The sequence below is a fragment of the Eimeria mitis genome, genomic scaffold (genome assembly GCF_000499745.2).
Source record: "Eimeria mitis Houghton genomic scaffold, Emh_scaff42, whole genome shotgun sequence".
Classification (NCBI taxonomy): domain Eukaryota; phylum Apicomplexa; class Conoidasida; order Eucoccidiorida; family Eimeriidae; genus Eimeria; species Eimeria mitis.
Window position 1 is genome coordinate 21,920 of NW_013572525.1, and position 17,907 is coordinate 39,826.

The 17,907-nt window shown below is 50.9% G+C and overlaps 2 protein-coding genes across 2 annotated transcripts; both read right to left on the minus strand.

Moving 5' to 3' along the window:
• Positions 1 to 8,087: 8,087 nt before the first annotated feature.
• Positions 8,088 to 10,252, minus strand: EMH_0042790 (uncharacterized protein; the record flags this gene model as incomplete). The annotated part of the gene is given in 6 exon segments (XM_013499305.1): positions 8,088 to 8,116; positions 8,120 to 8,977; positions 8,981 to 9,053; positions 9,195 to 9,315; positions 9,723 to 9,805; positions 9,980 to 10,252. Coding segments are annotated over 6 exon segments (1,437 nt in total).
• A 999-nt stretch (positions 10,253 to 11,251) lies between these two features.
• EMH_0042900 (uncharacterized protein) lies at positions 11,252 to 17,055 on the minus strand (the record flags this gene model as incomplete). Its single annotated transcript, XM_013499306.1, is given in 12 exon segments — positions 11,252 to 11,320; positions 11,539 to 11,648; positions 12,640 to 12,853; positions 13,222 to 13,302; positions 13,433 to 13,528; positions 13,647 to 13,703; positions 13,980 to 14,936; positions 15,143 to 15,439; positions 15,622 to 15,732; positions 15,942 to 16,362; positions 16,366 to 16,485; positions 16,730 to 17,055. Coding segments are annotated over 12 exon segments (2,859 nt in total).
• Between the last annotated feature and the right edge of the window lie 852 nt (positions 17,056 to 17,907).

Here is a 17,907-nt window from a genome sequence, read left to right on the forward strand (position 1 = left end):
TTCACGGTGAAGTCATACTGTGTGAGCCTGTCCATAACGTATTCTACTCGTACTCTAACTAGAATATGCTAATCCGGTGCTACACAACGTAATGTTTGTCGACGTCGACCGGACCCAATGGCGTCATGGGGACGCGAGACAGACTACGGATTCACCATAGGCTCTCCGGTGGATGGGCATTCGGCGGTGCCCTAGCAGAACTTCACTTGCTCTTCGGATTATTTCCTCAAAACTAAGACTTTTCGATTTCATTTGTTTATATCTCTTCTAATTCTATCGGTTCAGTTCATTCGACAGACGACTGGCGACCCTCTAGGTGATGGCTGTATGACTATCATTTTTCATGTCATAGAAAATTCTTATTAGGACTTAATTGGCCAAACGACTCTTTCCCTATTTCAACTGAATTGCTGTAATATAATATACATATATACAAGCATAAGTTGACTGCTCATAGTTTGCATATCTCTCCAGCTAACCTGGAGGTGCCCTGCTGACCCCCAAGCCATCACAATGGGCTCTGCCTCTCTATGCTTTCAGGTGGGAAAGGGAGTCGGCTCCGACGTAAAGTTCTAAATAAGCCTTCTTTAATTGGAACTAGTGTTACGACACCTCAAGCTGTGTTCCTTGCACGGGTTCATCGCGCTGCGGCAGGTTCAAAGCGTGACAAATTGTTGGAAAAGATCCCGCGATTGTCCACTGCAAGACAAATCCATTCTTGCTCGTTGGAACAAGGCCACTGCAATACTGTCAGAGGACTCGGGGGTCAGTATAGGAATTGAGCTACAGGATAGCGGGCAAGCACCAAAGCCGTCTCTGACCACTGGCGAAGGTCCACTTCTGAGTTCACTGAAGCGCATTTTCTTCGTGGAGACAACCCAGTCAGCCGTGGAGCACGGGGTAGCACTAGCTGTTTTAAACCTATATTTTGCTAAAATCATCATGGAGTTTAGCATAATCCTGATTCATCCCTTCTTCTTAAAGACTCTAATTACGCAATACGGAAATGCCCAGCGTATGAATCGACGCTCCACAAAAACCTTGAAACATCGACACAAGATATTTTAGTTGCAGTCAACTCAGTGTGTTGCTTTATTTTATGTCTCACCTGTTCATATTTTGCCTGAAGTGTTCCATGAGCAGTCTCCGAGGTGCATGAGCGACGACGAGCCAGTTGTGGGCTCAGGTGCTCGTCGAACTAAGCGTGGTACTGCCTATTTCTTATTCACCGAAATATATAATTACCTTTTAGAGTCATACACTGTAGCTACTGAATGCTTTGTGGGAGAAACACTGCCTCTCAGCAGAGCGAGCGGATGGGGAAGACTAGAGAGGACATGTTGGTTTCACAATCGGCTTGAAGGGGCAGCGCGCATATTCACCCCGACCACACCAACAACCACAAGCACAGCTTGTGCAAATAGCTTACTAGGCCTTATTAGGGGGGAAGACAACGCCGTTCCTGGCTGTCATCCAGTCCACATCGCGAGTTCCACGTCGATTCGGCTGCGGAGGGAGTAACACACACTTGGTCAGTGGACGTTTTGTCCAAAAGTCGCTGTGCGAATTTTTTTCGCTTGCTCGGTCATTTAGGATCTATTGCCGATCAAAGCTCTGGAGACGGGGAGAGGCCAGACTGCGACAAACTTTGCAAGGGCGACGACGTGGGGGGAGGTTTTTCACCGGGAAGTATGTTGGTCAGAACAAAGGCAGATGCACCACTACCAAGATTTTCAAGGCTTCATTTTGTGTGTCGGAGCATCTAGATGGACGAAAGCTCTGGAGTCTCCCATACAGCCTCGTATTAATTGCCTGTATCGATGAGAGGAGGACTGATTATTTACGTGCAAGAATGCAGCTGTCGGGTGATCATGCTGGCGCATCTATGCCAAAATGCGTGTTTTCTGTCCGTGGTGCTAATGTAGATGAGGGAATTCCCCATATGTATGCAGGAATGAGGAGTATCGGGCGCCCGCTGCTTCGCAACTATGCATTATGGTCATGGCGTTCAGGTGTGTGTGAATTAACGTTACTTACAGCAGTAATATCCGTTGCAGCAGTTGTGTTGCTGATCGCACTATGCGCCCGACAACATAGGAAAGTGCTGGGGGAGAGATATGACAGCCGCCGGCTGTCAGACACAGAAGACCAGAAACCCAGTGCTTCGAACATGTGTGGCAGCACTACGGTTGCAGGTCATGATGGTGCTTCTTCCGTCGGCGAGCCACGCGTTTCAGTGCGCGTTCCCATGATTGAGCTAAGATCGACGATGCTTGTACAAATACAAAAGAAGGGAAACAGCAGCGGCGACAGTAAGCATACTACCCCATACGGATTACCAACCACCTCGCCACAGTCAGCCGAATATAGCGTTGGAAGTGCAGGACCAACGCTATTGACTGGTCACCACGGTGGATCGAGTACCCAGCGGACTGACGCTGANTTGGAAGTGCAGGACCAACGCTATTGACTGGTCACCACGGTGGATCGAGTACCCAGCGGACTGACGCTGAAAGAGCAGCTGCTGTGGCTCTACTCGAGTTGTCAACAACTTCGCAGTTGTCAACAACTTCGCAGCTTCGCAACAACAGTACTGCTGTCTCATCGGGCTCTCATACGCCTTCCCAGCAGAACCCAGAATTGCCTGAGGCTTGGGTTGAGGAAGTTTCTGAGCACCAAGAGCCGGCCCATGCATTGTCACCAAATGTATTGAGCCCGCATCGTCACCCGGAGGCATCATTCGAGCAAGCTTTTTACCACCTCCCGTCTCTAGAGTCGCACAGGAATTTGCGGGGATTTGATAGAAAGCGGGCCTTTTCGTCTTTGCACGGTGTCTACAATGTTATGCCTCTTCTATGGAGTGCACAAAAGCTGCTTTCGCTTCAAAGAATATCGCAACGAGAGATGGAGAGGCTGACGGACATTTCTGAACGATTAACGTCTCATTGCCTGAGGTATGAAACACGTCCTGTATATGGGGGCCCGACGTTTCGTGCAGTGTTGAAGCTAGGACAACGTTTTCTGATCCTGGATATAGTCTTCTGTACACTACAGCTTCTGGGAGAAAGTGTTCTTGCGCGGTGGTGGACCGAATTCGCAAATGCTATGCCTCACGAAGTCCCAGCCTACGGAGCCCCCTCTTTTTTCACGGAGCAGCGCCGCTTCAATGCGACATTGGCGCAAGAGCTTAGTGAGGCAATAAAATCCTACAAATCAGGAGTCCGCCCCGCTAAGAGTAGCATTATCTTTCTCAAGAGAATGCTCTTCTGTTCGCCACTCGCTCCCAAAGCTTTCAGAGTTTTCCTACTGGAAAAGGCAAAGGATATGGATGGACTATGCTGAGGATGCGGTGTAATCGTCCAGTACAGGAATGCATTGCAGCTGCAGGACAAGGGTACATTCTGATACGTGGCAGGTGAAACGAAGAACTAACAAAAGTAATGGCTTGTACCTTCCAGTGTTTCCTGCAAATATCCTGAAGGATAGGAGACACAGTAGAACCATGAATACCCTTTAAGCNACCTTCCAGTGTTTCCTGCAAATATCCTGAAGGATAGGAGACACAGTAGAACCATGAATACCCTTTAAGCGGAAGTAAGAATTACGTTGGTAGTTGTCGCGGTTTTTTGACACAACCCTTCGAAGCGCGTTTAGTCCATAAAGGGCACGTGGACAGCTCCTCTGGCTGGTGCGGTGTGCTGTAGCCCCACCTCACTAGAGCAACAGGTTGGGGATATTGTTGCACATGCACAGTACAGCCACAAACTTTTGCCGGTCCCCCCGCGTTAAAGGGCAGAGAATCTGTTCAGACAGTAAGCTCGGCCATACGCCCGATGGTACTGTTCATACAGTACCATGGGTTGTATGCCTGAGTTTAACCACCCGAAGCAACGTCGGTTACTCTGGTAGCTCGCTGCATTTTGAAGTAGTGCTGAAATTAGCGGTCCTGAAGTGAAGCACGAGCTCATGTATGGGACCGTCAAACTCTATGCCCCTCCTAGCACACCCTATGAACTAGAAGCCACTTCCTGATCAGGAGCTGCGAGGCATTCAATCGCAAACTAGTACTGTAAGGGAAAGGTGAAAAGGTCCCCGGAAGGGAAGTATTTAGAGATAATAATTCGTAGATCATATTTTGTATAGGATAGTATAATGCCAGATTCTTTGGATAAAAATACGATCATCCCAAAGCATCAATAAAATTGGAGACGGCGCATTATTTCCTTTCCTAGCAAATATGATTTCAGCAAGGACGCTACTGTTAGCGGGCTACAGCAAGGACCTTGAAACGGCGCCTGAATTGGCATTTGCAGCACCAATGCTCAGGAAGCTCTGCTCGCCACTGCTCCCTCTGTCCCTAGCTCCGTCACTGGAGAGCTTGGCATTAGACCCCCGCATTTGCATGTACCTCGTCTACTGCCGAACGAAGTTCTTGGCACGAAGTGTTACGCGTAGAGGAGTTGGTTGTTTATGCTCCTAAGCCGACAGTTGCTCCTATGAACTGCGTTTGGCTGATGGAGAAGAACATGGCGTGTTTCTACGAATAGGCGAGGTTGCATAATATTCAAAAGCCCCGAATGTACAAAGACCACTCCAGAACCTCCCTCATGCACATATCAAGACGGATGCGCCACCACTGCATGGCAAAGTGTTGACTGCAAGTATCCCCAACGACATCCTTTCGGAAGCAACTGCAATGCTTCCTGATTCACGACGATGCATCCGCACGCCCGTTCCGGGCAGCTTCATGCTGTTGTCGGCACTTGAGTTGACGCCTGCACAACAAAAGCTTGCCCCTAAAGAAGCTCTTCAGTACGCGCACACGACAATGTGATACTTCGACGTGCTCTGCCGTAAATATCTTCTGTTGCCGTGGCCCACTGACTCTTGGTCGCACCCGACCAAAGTCTCAAACTTCCGTCAACTACTTCAGCCTCCTCTTGGCAAGTACCCTAGCGCCTGTCATCGCATTCAACTTCATCACAAAACTGCAACGCGTGCAACACGGTGGAGGCGCAGAAACAGGAAGTTCTAGCCGTCTTCAGCAGCCAAATACGAGCCGCTACCCGAATTCTTCGAATCCATGCACATGCATGTGGATGCGGATCATGCAGTGCTATGGAGTGAAACCTTAGAAACCTCGGATCCAGCAGCTCCGATAATTATTATGCACAGTGGACTTGTTACAAAGTAGCCGATGTACAGCCACAAAGTTCGCTTCGGTGCAGAAACTACAGCGTATGTGGAGCAGGCGGTGAGCTTTTGGTGACTCCTGTATCAAGCTCAGATGGAGGCGAATCCCGAAACCCCAGAGCCAAGCCCTTCCGCATGTTCTCACTCTCTGTACAGTCAAAGTGAATCAGCAGCGACACCGGCATCCGACGAATTTCCCACACTGCTGAAGTGTTCTGCCTAGCTCCTTGTTTAAACTTGTAGCATCAACGACAATCGTACTTCGCAGAGCGCTCAACACCTTCGTCTTCATTACAAGAAGGCATAAGCAAACCCTGCACGCTTATCGGCGAACACTTCTTCGATGGTCAATGCACTTCGCTACGTTTCAAGGTGTGCCTACATTATTTTGGCGCGTACTCCCAAGTATCTAACGGACTGACTGTTTGTCCCCGGTGCCTTCACAGCAGTTGCCAGCGGTTCGGCCGAGGCTGTTGTAGGGCTAGTTCTGGCTTCAGTACGATTGTATGGGCTAAGCTTTTCTTTTAAATTGTAGGGGATTCTTGTGCTACATGTATACTAAGGTCCGCATATCGGTTTGACCCCAACAGTTTGCTGTATACGCATGATGCTTTGTGCTTCCGTTGCTGGTGCCAACGCCTCCTTTGCATTGCTCGTACACTGAGCACGCAGATTGCCTCTTCACGGGAAGGTAGAGCCCGCGACTCAAAACGCGGCCTCCACTAGAAGTCGTTATGCCTTGCACAACGGGCTTCGTCAATGCATACCACCTGGATTCTGTTTGCTGTTCCGCAAAATCGGCAACTCCACGTGCTGCACAGAACTGCTGTATGAGTCAGCTAAAAGCAAGATTAGCCCACTCTGTGATCTTTGGGTTATTTGTTTGTTGCATCGTCAACCGAATACAGGTCGTAAACTAGGTCATCCGGGGAAGGCAAGAATTCACGTTTGTGTGCTCTGCATGCATGTGCAAATATGCCGTCAGTGCTAACCCATTTAACCTACCTCAGTCCAAAAAGCATTCTGAGGGTCCATTTTGATGCCTTTCCTTCCGTCCACAGCCTTGAGCCTGTGCATTTCTGATGGCTACTGGCTTCTTCGTTTTCCTCTTCATATCCAGTTTCTTGACCAGGCAGTCCCCACTGCCGTGTTCATCAGCAAACCCTATTGAGGCTAAAGCTAATGTCTCCTGCTACCACCGTTCTCCTAGCCGGAGACAGTGGAAACGTCAAAATATCTCAAATGAGTTGCAAGGGAAGGCATAAATGTGGCCAAAAAGTACTGGCGTTAGCTGCAACAAAACTCTACGCGTTGCCGTCGACGTAGTTCGGGTTGGTTGTGGGGACTATTACCCACCCGCCCAATGACGGCAAAGCGATATCAATTGAAGTTCGACACGGGGTCCACACCAGTAGAGAAATTACAGGATACAAACAGAACCATGTACACTTCCGCACTGCAAAGGCTAGGCATGCTGGCAAGGTGGCCAAGATTAGCCTACATGAGGTTGACAGTGTTGTTGTATCATATATCACGAGGGCATGCAGCAATAAAGCACACGAATCAGCTACACCTTCCCGCCGCAGCGTGCAAATTACTCAACAGTAGGCTCACCATCGATTCTCATACCTAAAATTGCACGAGGTGTTTCTCTCAGGCAAACCAGCCTGGTCCCCATTCGCCACTTTGACTAGCACAAGATTGGCTGGAAGCCCCTCGATTATACTGCAGAGCAGTCCTTATCGTCCAACCTCCACACATCCCACTGACGTCTCCGGAATATATCTGGAGAGAATCTTGAACAGAAGAGCAATCGCTTCAAAACAATAATGACTTCCGGNGTCTCCGGAATATATCTGGAGAGAATCTTGAACAGAAGAGCAATCGCTTCAAAACAATAATGACTTCCGGAGGTGGGCGCCTTCCTGTCTTGTATATTTCTATTGCGGCAAGCAAGCGGTTACATAAATCAGCCTGCCCGGCTGCAACCGGCGAGAACCTCTTTGCTGTTCTCAGGCGATATTTTGTATTGAAAATACTTGTGAACTTCCCCCACCAAACCCCTGTTACCATGTTGTCCCCTAGCAGCTCCATCGTGCATACCACCGCATCAAACGTAAGAAATATTAGTCCAAGCCTTCCGCTGGCGCGATATGGATGTTCAAGATGATAAGGCCACTTCAGGACGAAGAATGCATAGTTGACCAATCTCTGGCAAGCAAGAAGTAGCCTGTTTACATCAATCCAACCCAAAACATCCTTCGCGAAAAGCGTTCGAATGATCGCCAGTGTGTGACATGCAGACCTATCATGGAAGCTGCAGAACAATGCAGTTCTGTAGTCAAAGGTGCGTTGTATTGCTTCACGAGGAACAACTGGAAGACGTACATACGGATGCGCTGGAGTGTTCACTGCGATTTCTGTTCTTGGATCTTTGCTAGAGGCTTCTGATACAGAAACAGCTAAAGACTGCTGGCCTCCGCATATAGGCGTCTCTTGCGCGGCCTTCGCCGGTAGCATGTTCTTCAGGGTCGCTGAATGAGAAACATTTGCATTCCCTCCTTGTGAAGGGGTACGGGCTCTGGTATTCTGATTATCCTCAGCATTTGAGTCACTGGCACTTGCTGCGCCCAGGTGCAACTTCGTCAGCAAGTTTCCCCAAGGAGAAGCTGCCCCTCCCAGTGAGACACTATGCTCTCGAGATGCACTAGAATGAAGGGAACCAATCGGCTCTCCGTCAGCTGAGACAGTAAAAGTCTCGTCGTGCTGGTGTAAAGACTGCTGCGGAACACTTTCAATAGATGATCGCGGCGCAGTCAGTACTTGAGTGGCGCCAGCATTTTCATCTACGAACAGCCGCCCACTGTCGCCACTATATGCAGGGCTACTCATCATCAGCGGCTGTATAGGCTGGCTTGCCCCACANGCCGCCCACTGTCGCCACTATATGCAGGGCTACTCATCATCAGCGGCTGTATAGGCTGGCTTGCCCCACACCCTGCTCCAGAAGAGCACATAGGCGACTGGGACAGAATTCGTTGCACGGGTGCGTCCCCATGGGGCTGCCCCTGAGCAATAAACTGCCCACAGGAGACCGGCTCCAACCGCTCCTGAACGCCCTTCAAACCCCTCTCGAATTCCTCGGCAGCAAGTGATAGCATGTTCGCAATTTCAGCTATCTTCCTACTTCGGAACGCGGTTGCTGTGGTCTGATCATCTGCCATTTCCGGTAGATTCACCGGGTCTGTCTCCACAGGCATTAAATCCTGCGGAGATTTAGCAGCATCCGAACCCGGCACAACCGACGCAACGTCAGCTTCTCCCATTGGTAAAGAACTGCCCCCAATGATATGCTGTAAGTTCAGTTGTGCAGCTTCGCCCAAAACTGTCTCTTTCCTGGTTTCGGTTCGCTCACAGGCAGACCGAGACTGCCGTAGCGTCGCATCAAATCCAGTGGCTCTGGAGCCAAAATGATTCCGGTGCGAAACATCGTACGGAACCCACGACGGTGTAAACCAAGGATGTCCTGGAAAATCTCCCCCGTCTTCCTTCCACTTCCCAGCAGAACTCCGCAACGCTGGCTCACCTGGGTGCTGTGGAGCTGTAGCCTGTTCTAGAACATGTGCCATAGGCTCTGTCCACCTAAGTGACTCCAGTGGAAGCTCAGAAACATCCTGCTGCCCTAACGCATCAGTAACTGTACTTGTATATGTGTTACCAACTCCGCGTAAAGGCGAAAATGTCGTCCCTGTAGAAGCCTGTGGAAAACACGGTGCCGCCTCCATTNACCAACTCCGCGTAAAGGCGAAAATGTCGTCCCTGTAGAAGCCTGTGGAAAACACGGTGCCGCCTCCATTGAACTGGATGCAGACCCGTATAGGCCGGGCACGAAAGTTAAATCCCTCCAAGCTTGCCCTGAAACTCTCTGCAAATTGCTTTGCAAGGCTTTTAGATCCGTCTCTAACACTGCGCAACTGTGTGCGGTGTCAGAGAACGCATACCCATGCTGACTGTAGGAAAGCCTCCGTTGCACCAACCCTACCATCCCTGCTTTGTTGCCAGGGGTCCGGCACAGGGCAGACCATATCAAAACCATGGTTATTGATGCAGCAAGTGCCAAAACTGAGACGAAGAGTACACTGCTTTGGGTGATCCGCCTGCCTCCATATCTCCCCTTCGGATGAACAAATAACGGTGACCCTTGCGTGGAGCTATACTCCATCGCAGAGTCGCCAGAAGGGTTCGACGGATATGTTCTCTCATTAAGAAGTTCTCTCTTCTCCAGGAGTTGCACGGCAATNCGCCAGAAGGGTTCGACGGATATGTTCTCTCATTAAGAAGTTCTCTCTTCTCCAGGAGTTGCACGGCAATCTCCGTGGGGCCTATATCTGGTGCTTCCATGGTAATTCGCAGATGTCTGCTCAACCTGTTCCCTGACTGTTCAGTGATGACTTCACCACAGAAAGACACTGTGATTGACATCAAAAGGCATCGCACATTATATGTCTTGTTTAAGGGGAACGCCTTACAGTTTGGTGTTCAGCGGGAGTTCGCTTCCTCCACGTTCTTCACCAATGGACTCTCCTGATCGTGTTAGGTGAACTGGGAACTCCTGTGGAACTCCAGCGGAAAAAACCTTTATTAAGGCAGTTACACGAGCGTATCTCCTTGCAATTTTGTTTCAAATCAAAGGGGAAAATGAAAGTAACACGGACATGGAATGAATGTTGGAATGGTATGACGTTCAACCGTGGAGACCGATGTTGCCAGTCGGACCATGCCTCACTCCCAGCCTCTGTTGAATACTACGGTGGTCTTCGCCTTTCTCTGGTGCAGTCTCCTTTATCACTTCCTCGCATATCTGGAGTATTTGTGTGCTCTTCGAAGCAACTTGCTTGAATGACTTCAAGAGGGGTGCCATAGATGTGCCATAGCGGGGCGTCGTTAAGCAAGACCACTGATGGGCTGCGTAGACGGGGGTTGCCGAGCGTCTTGCTGAGCTTCGGCGAAGCACCAGGTATTGGGCCAACTGTTCTTCTACCCTCTCGCAGATTTGCATTTTGCTTCCCACCAAACAAAAATTTGCACGTGGTCCCCTAGAGGCTGAGCAGTCGGGGAAGCCGGCAGTGAAACAGCTGCTATACACCCAGATAACCCTTCGGCTCAACATGTTTACAGGATTTAGCACACACGTGAATATATCAAATTTGTTCGCAAGTAAAATAAATCCATGCATGTGGGGAACAGACGGCAAACACTTCAGGCGGCAATGCACCTTGACAGGGCATCGATTTCTTGACCCCATACTGTTTCAAATAAAACATTTTGTGTCTCTCAGCTGCCCAAACTTTCCTGCGGTTTTTTCCTAGCTGAAAATTTGTGGTTAAGGATTGACATGGGTAACAAGACAATATGCATCGTTTGTTCAAAAGAACTGATGCCCAGCGCAGACGATGAGAACTGCTTCACGTGTGTGAGGGACTGACTGGGACACTGGAGCCGTCCGAATCGCAGTTAGAATAGTGTATGGTATGCGGACAGAGTCAACTTGATCGTTTAGTCGCTTTGCTCATTACTGTTCACTGTCTGTAGGTACCGAATATATTTTATAGAAACCGTGGAATGTGCCCTAAGTGGCCTCAACGCATTACTACTGTTGGCCCTCCGAGGAAGCAGACACTTAAATTCGGATGCTGAGCATTACACAAAAAACGAATCGCACCCACATATACGGCCTGAAACCACATTTGAACTAGAGAAACTAAAAGCCTTAAACGTTGCGAAGCGTCGTTTGCCGTGGAAGCGACTGAGGCGCACTTCACCAGAACAGCCAGGGCTGCATCCCGTATCGGCTATATATTCAGGTGTTCCTACATCGGTTGTCCCTAGCTCTGATGAGCACAGGCATGACGGGTTCGAGTAACACTGTCAAGGGACTTTCCTCTGAGAGCCCAGAGGGGCAGTCACGGAAGAGCTGTGGACGATATAAACTACTTGCTAGGAGAGATTCCATCCCTTCCCCAGCATACGGCGTTAAAATCTTAAATCCGAGGCAGCGTCATGCTTCCAATCCGTTATCTGATTGGACTTGGGGCCATCCTTTGTTCATTACTCTGCAGTAACAAGCCTGCAACAATAAGAGTGGACTTCGGGGACTTCCGAATTGTGTTCAGACGTAGCACTTTGCTTCTCTTGCACTAATGCGCTATTCGTTNGACTTCGGGGACTTCCGAATTGTGTTCAGACGTAGCACTTTGCTTCTCTTGCACTAATGCGCTATTCGTTTCCTCGAAAGCAGTTCGCCTCTCGGTTTCAGCGACTCAGGGGTGGTTGAGTGCCCCTTACGCTAGACTCGCTGGCCTCATCATGGCTGGTGTCAGCCGGGTCATGGAGCGTTACTTTCCTCTTCCCTGTAATTCGAATGGAAAAGCCCTCGGCCACTGCAGTTGGAACATCTGCTCCCCACAAAAAATAAAAAGTATGCAAATATATAGAGACACGAAGCCTGGGCATCGGTATCAAATGATCTTTTCGCACTCAAATCTGCAGACAGCTGCGTGTCTACACGCAAGGCCTGGAAGGGACAACACAAAGAGAGGAACTCACTTTAATAGACAAATCAAGTTCCAGGTGCATTGACGCATGATGGGTTTCGCAAATGGTTGAAGTCAACAACAGTGGCTGCCACTAACACGCATACACGCAACAGCAGCTGCAACTGCTATTTTCGCTGCTATATAAAAGGCCAGCGGATCTTTAAATAACGGCAACGGGGGAAAAAGCCAGACGCGTTTCCCGTAACTTACAAGAAACTGCAGTGTCGACTGCGGCAAAGAGCATTTAGTTCGGCGGTGAAAGTACCATGCCGGTGACTGCCCACCAGTAACGGCCAACGGCCCGGCTACAGCCCCCCAAGCTGCCGCTGAGCTACTACTATGCTGCTTGCGACCATGCAACGACACAGTCTGGTACTGAAGAAATTAGAGGGGTTTCTAGAAAAAGTTTCCGAGCTGGACCTAGCTGGTGGGCCCGTAGCTGATATTGCTGCTGTTACCTTGCTGCAACAGTAGAAGCCAGCTTGTGCTGCCTCCGCAGTGCCGGTAGTGAAAGGACAGTCAATCCCTGTCCTGGACACAGCAGGCCTGTTCATCAAAGTCAATGATAATCGGACCAAAAGTCTGTGCATTCCCTGAAGACGGGAGAACCTGTCCAGTAAACGTGTAAGAAGGCCGTGAAACAGAGACCCAACGACGGCCCTTCGGACCCTACGCATCAGAAGCACCTGTTGGGGGGTCGAATATCAACCACAAGCTAACGAACAGTCAATCAACCTGTAAAAGCAATTTTTCGTGCTTACGAGTAAGTGGCGAAACAAACAGGTCGTGTAGTGTTAACACAACAGCTCAGAGGGAATTTTAAAAGAGCGGAAGTAGCAGGAGCTAGTACCTTCAGCAACGACACTGAGAGGGAAGACATAAGTAAGCGAACAGGAGTGCATATGACACACCATGTGCTGCTCTCTTTGGAAGTTGGTCAAGTTAGCCTCCGTCTGCAAAAGAATTCTGTCTCCTTTGGTGACCGAAACCTCCTTGCCAAGAAGCACCACGTTTGTGTACCAGCTATCACACTGCCCCTCGTACACGGGACCGAAGAACACGCCCTGAAGAACTCAATTCACGGAGAGCACATAACGGCAGACTGCCGATCACGCAAATATATATATATATATATATATATATATATATATATATATATATATATATATATATATATATATATATATATCAGATATCCCCTAGACGACAGCATGAGTGCCAGCAGCAGGTACGCCCTGTAGGTGACAACGTGCTCGAAATCAATGTGATTAACTGGAACAAATGGCATTTGGCAGGAAGACGACGATGCAAACAACTGAACCGAGCTACTCAGTCCCCATCTCGGCGTTCACAGATACTCCGCCGAAAACAACTGAGAGCAAAATATGCACTGGAGGTCGCAAAAACAACCAAGGGGTGCCTGAGAACACACTGGGCGAATTTCAACTTCAATTGCAGCCAACAGTCCAGCAAAAAGACCGTCCTTCTCCACCTCAAAGAGCAGTGTCCGTCGCTGAGAGACAGCAGAGCAGAATCCCATTTGCTTGAAGACAGTGCAAGCGCGCTCCTCCTGATGCAATTTCTGCTGCTGCTCGTGTTGCTCAGCTTAAGTTGCAACCATGCAGTAAGGTCTTCTAACATACCTGCAACATTTGTGTGTCCATTCTGGATTCAAATTCCAACTCTTCAATGGCCTTCAGCTGGGTGCTCAAGAGAGCCTCGCTAAAACGTAGTCCAACCTGCAGTCTCAGCATCACCAGCCAAAACAGCAGCAATCAGTGTGCCACCTATGTGTAATCCTGTCGCCCAACTTGAGTTCAAAGCAGGAGGCACAGCAGAAGGAAGCAAATACCTCACCGATTGCAGCAGGCGTTCCCGGGGGGAAATGACGGTGCGCTCTGGATGTTCACTGGCCTAGATCAATCACATGAGAGAACGGCAGAAGTTTGTAGTATGTGGGGCGCTCTTCTCTGCCTTTGGTAGCTTTTCAAGCAAAGTTCCTCATAGATAACTAAAAACGGAGCATGCTCAACCTCCGTGTTCCCAGCAGCCGCACCTCAGGAAGCTGCTGCAAGTAGGGCCCACGTTCAGCAACACAGCCGACTCCCATCAGCATGGCAGTACTGCCTTTAGGCTGTACTGCCATGCTGTTGGGAGTGGGCCTGAGTGCATCCGCGCGAACTGACGTACGGGGCACTTGATGCAGCAGGGCGACGGCAGCTCAGTGACGCCAACGAATGTTCTGGCGGCGAATGGAATGCTTTGGGGAATTGTCCCCGTCCTCTCCTGGATGTCTCTTATGACGTCGGCTACCCCCTCCTGCGAGGCAAAGTCTCCTAGAATTTCATGCAGCACCATGTCATACAGCTCACCCTCCTGCTGCACCTGGTGGGCACTTGGTGACTTCACCCCACAGGTGCTAGTGCCCGTACCTTTGCGTCTGCAGTAACTGTTGTGCTTTTTTTTGAATCTACGTTTTTTGCTTCTGGGCAAAGCTTGCAGACGGTCCGCGACCCGTTGTGATTGCCGTTGCTTGAAGCAGTAACGTGGCCCCACTGTCCAACTTGAGAACTGAAATTCAGCACCTTCAACAACATTAGCTGCCACTGGTGCCGCTGCGGCCGCCGAAGAGGCGTCAAAATTGCACCGTGTATCAGCGACTGCTACGGGAAACGGTGGGGCAGATTCAGCAGCAGGATACAACGACGACGGGGAAACAGTGGCTGTACAGTCAGCCGTGTCTCTGGCAGCACGGGAAGTCGCGGCTTGGCCTGCAACAGCACTGCCCCCCATGACGGCATCTTCAGCAGCTGAAGCAACTGAAGCAGCAGTCTCACTTGTTGCTGCTGCTGCTCCCTCCCCCTTAGAACCCCGTAAGAGGACAACTAAAGAAGCACCGACAGCGGCGACGGGAGCAGCAGCTGCTGCATCCGCACGCAATGGGGGAGGGCTTGTGGCACAGGATGTCTTGAAGCCAGAAACAGCAATGCTGCGCCATGACGCAAGTGGGAACAGTTTCGAGTAACATCTGAACACTCGGAGCTTGGGTTTCTGCGGCCTCTCCAGGTCATACTGTTGCAGCGGCGGGGCGTTGACGCCTATTTGTTGGACAAATGTGCTCGCGAATTGGTACACCCCAGGATTTAGCTGTAAAAGTAAAAGCGAAACAGGCAGCAGCACCGCAAGAGCACTTACAGGCCGAAACGATCAACACAGAACAACGATCAACAGAAACGGGTAGTGCTGCTGCAGGTCTACAGGGGCTGTCAGTGCTACAAAGGGAATGAGCAGCTGCAGCGGCCATGCCGAGTAGCTGTGCCAACTCTTGTGGCGCAGCAGCTTCTCCAAGTCACCTCCAAAGCGTCAACCTGAGCCGCCCCTTGTTGCAACGCCAGAAGCGAGAACAGCGCAAGGGGTCCGCAGCCGATTTCCAACACACGGCGCCCATACACCTGACTTCGACCCATCAGCTCACTATGCTGCTGCGGCAGCTCCTGCGGCATTGTGACCTGCGGGAGCGGTCCCTGTTGCTTAAACGACGGCTCCTCCCTCCTGAGCGGCAGCACCTGCTGCCGTTGTGGCGGGGCGGGGCCATGCCAGCGGATGGCATCCGTATAGAATTTTACGCGATCTCTGTCTTCCAGCATTGCCTGCAGCGATCCGCACCAAAACCAAAGGAGTACTCTAGGCGATGCAAAAAAATTTCAGATACAACGGGGCAAAAACTCGCACGCACTGTTGGCGATGCTCGCCAAGGTGTGTGCTGGCGTTCCCACTTCGCCACGGGCCCCCCTGCATGCCTGGTGCAGCAGTAGGAAATGCAGCACCTTACTACGTGGTTGGGTATGCCGAATTGGCCGCAGATTGAGGCAGTCGATGGCGGAACCTTCTGCAGGAGAGATCGCCGCACGAAGCCCCCATCAACTAAATGGCGAATTTTCTCCTGCAGCGCACGCAGAGAACGAAATACAAACCACAGACGCAACGCTCGCTTGCGAAAACGCCGGTAGTGGCGGCGCCAAATGCAACAAAATTGCATCAAGCGAGCTGGATCAGCAGCACCAACAACAATCGCGATCTTTGACGCTAGCAACGGCAAATACAGCTCCCATGCAACTGTCAGAAGCAGCAAGGGCCCTAGAGGCGTCGTACAGCGTAAGAGAGTGAAGAGTCCCAGCCTTTATGATTCCCATGAATGACGCGACAGGCCACTAACTCCCGCGGCGGGCCTCGTGTAGGTTCTGCAGCGATGGCTGCAGCCAGAAGCCGCTGCTCCTCTGCAACAACAGCAGCAACGGTCGCAGGATCATCCAACGGCTCCGTCTCCAGCAGTCCCGTCGCTGCTGATGCGCATCCTCTACGCCTACGAAGCCCCTTCGCCGCATGCTGGCGGTTTGCAGACTCAGCAGCAATTCGAAGCTCTCTGCAACTCGTGGTGGTGCTGGTGTTGAGCGGGACGCCCTCGCTGCGTTCAGCGGCATTGTGGCTGGTGCAGCTGCTTCGCAGACGAATGGAAAAGCTCCTTGGAACTGCTACATCAGCAGATATTTCTGATTTTGCTGGTGCAGGCATGGCNCCTTCAGCAGCGCCTGCAGATTCCCCTTCCTGACGAGAAACGACAACCGCCACATGCTCGATTTCGTTAGGAATTGTCTGCAGTGCACTGCGAATCTCCCGTTGTCGCAGTTCTACCAGCCTACAAAAACGTGTGCGAGAAGTGAAGGCAGATCATTCGTCAGCGGAGAAGCCCTCAGTTCCTTGGCTGCGCGCTGTACCGCCTCACTGTCTCTTGAGGGTCTTTGCTTTGCTCTGGCTGGGTACCTTGTTGTCTGACCTGTTTGTGACTGCCTCTTGAGCTCGCTGTCTCTGATTCTGATTTCGTCGCAGCTGCCTCTTCGTGGCTTGCTTTTTCTGCCGTTTTGGTTGGTGCACATCTTGACCTTATTGCGCGGCCCAGCGGCAGCGTGTTGCTCCTCATCTTCCTGATGCTGCTAGCGTCGCCATTACCGGAGGCTCCTCCTCTGCCTCCGTCTCTCCCGGAACTTGCGACGCTGCTGCATATTCTCTGGGACCCACGTTTTGCTCGTGCGTGGCGTCGGGGCTGAAGGTTGCCGCTGCTGTTGCCCTTCCGGTGGCTGCTGCCAATGCTGTTGCGGTTAGCATGGCTGCTACTTCCACCACGAATACCATTGCTATTTCCGTCTGCAGTTCGAATTACAACAGGACGCTCACTACTGCTCACGCTGCAACCGGGTAGAGACGTCATCTGCAGCGTAACGTCTGTTCCTTTCCAACGTCGGTTGCAGCTTCCCGGCTTGCTGTAGCGCTGCTGAAGGGTGTGCTGCGTTGGTGCAACAACACGGACGCAGCCTTATCTGAAGGCAAGGAAGTCTTTAGCTAGAGTTGTCGCTTCGACTGCTGCTGAGCCTGCTCGCCGGCTTGTCAATGTTCCCGCACGGGTGAGCTGAGTCACCGACCTGCAGACGGAGGGCACCCATATATCACCTCTTTCTCTTTTCTGAACTCCTGACTGTATCTGTCTCTGTGTGCTTGTGTCAATGTATCCGATAGAATGCCGTGGCTATGTCGGTGAACGCGGAAGATGCTCGCGAGTTCCTGTAAGCTTTTCCTGGCTAGGAAGCCAGATGCGTCCCCTTCTCCACGTCCTCTGAATGCTGTTAATGCATATAACTTGTTATGCAATGCATGGTCCCCACACCGCCGTTCGCGTTGCGACTGTTGGCTTGCCCGTGCAGATGAGCCCCTGGTTCCCTGGTCTCACAAGAAGACTCCCACATGTGTCATTTCCATGCTTGCAGTCCTAGATATATAGAAACGCGAAAAGCCGCACAATCGCAGCTTGTGAGGCTACATGATACCGTGGGAAAGGCAGCGACATCAACGACGGTCTCCTCGGATGTGTTGGGGGCCCGTGGTGTAGTGAGCGAAGCTCGGCTCCTACACGTGATCCCCCCGTGACTAAGGTAGGTGCATCCGCGGCTCTCTGCTGAAGACACTGAATCATATATTCAATGCCATAAACTTTGTTTTTATAGAATCCAATTTTCTAAAAGGGAGCGAGTAAGCTGTTTTATAGTGTGCGAATGGCCTCCGTTGA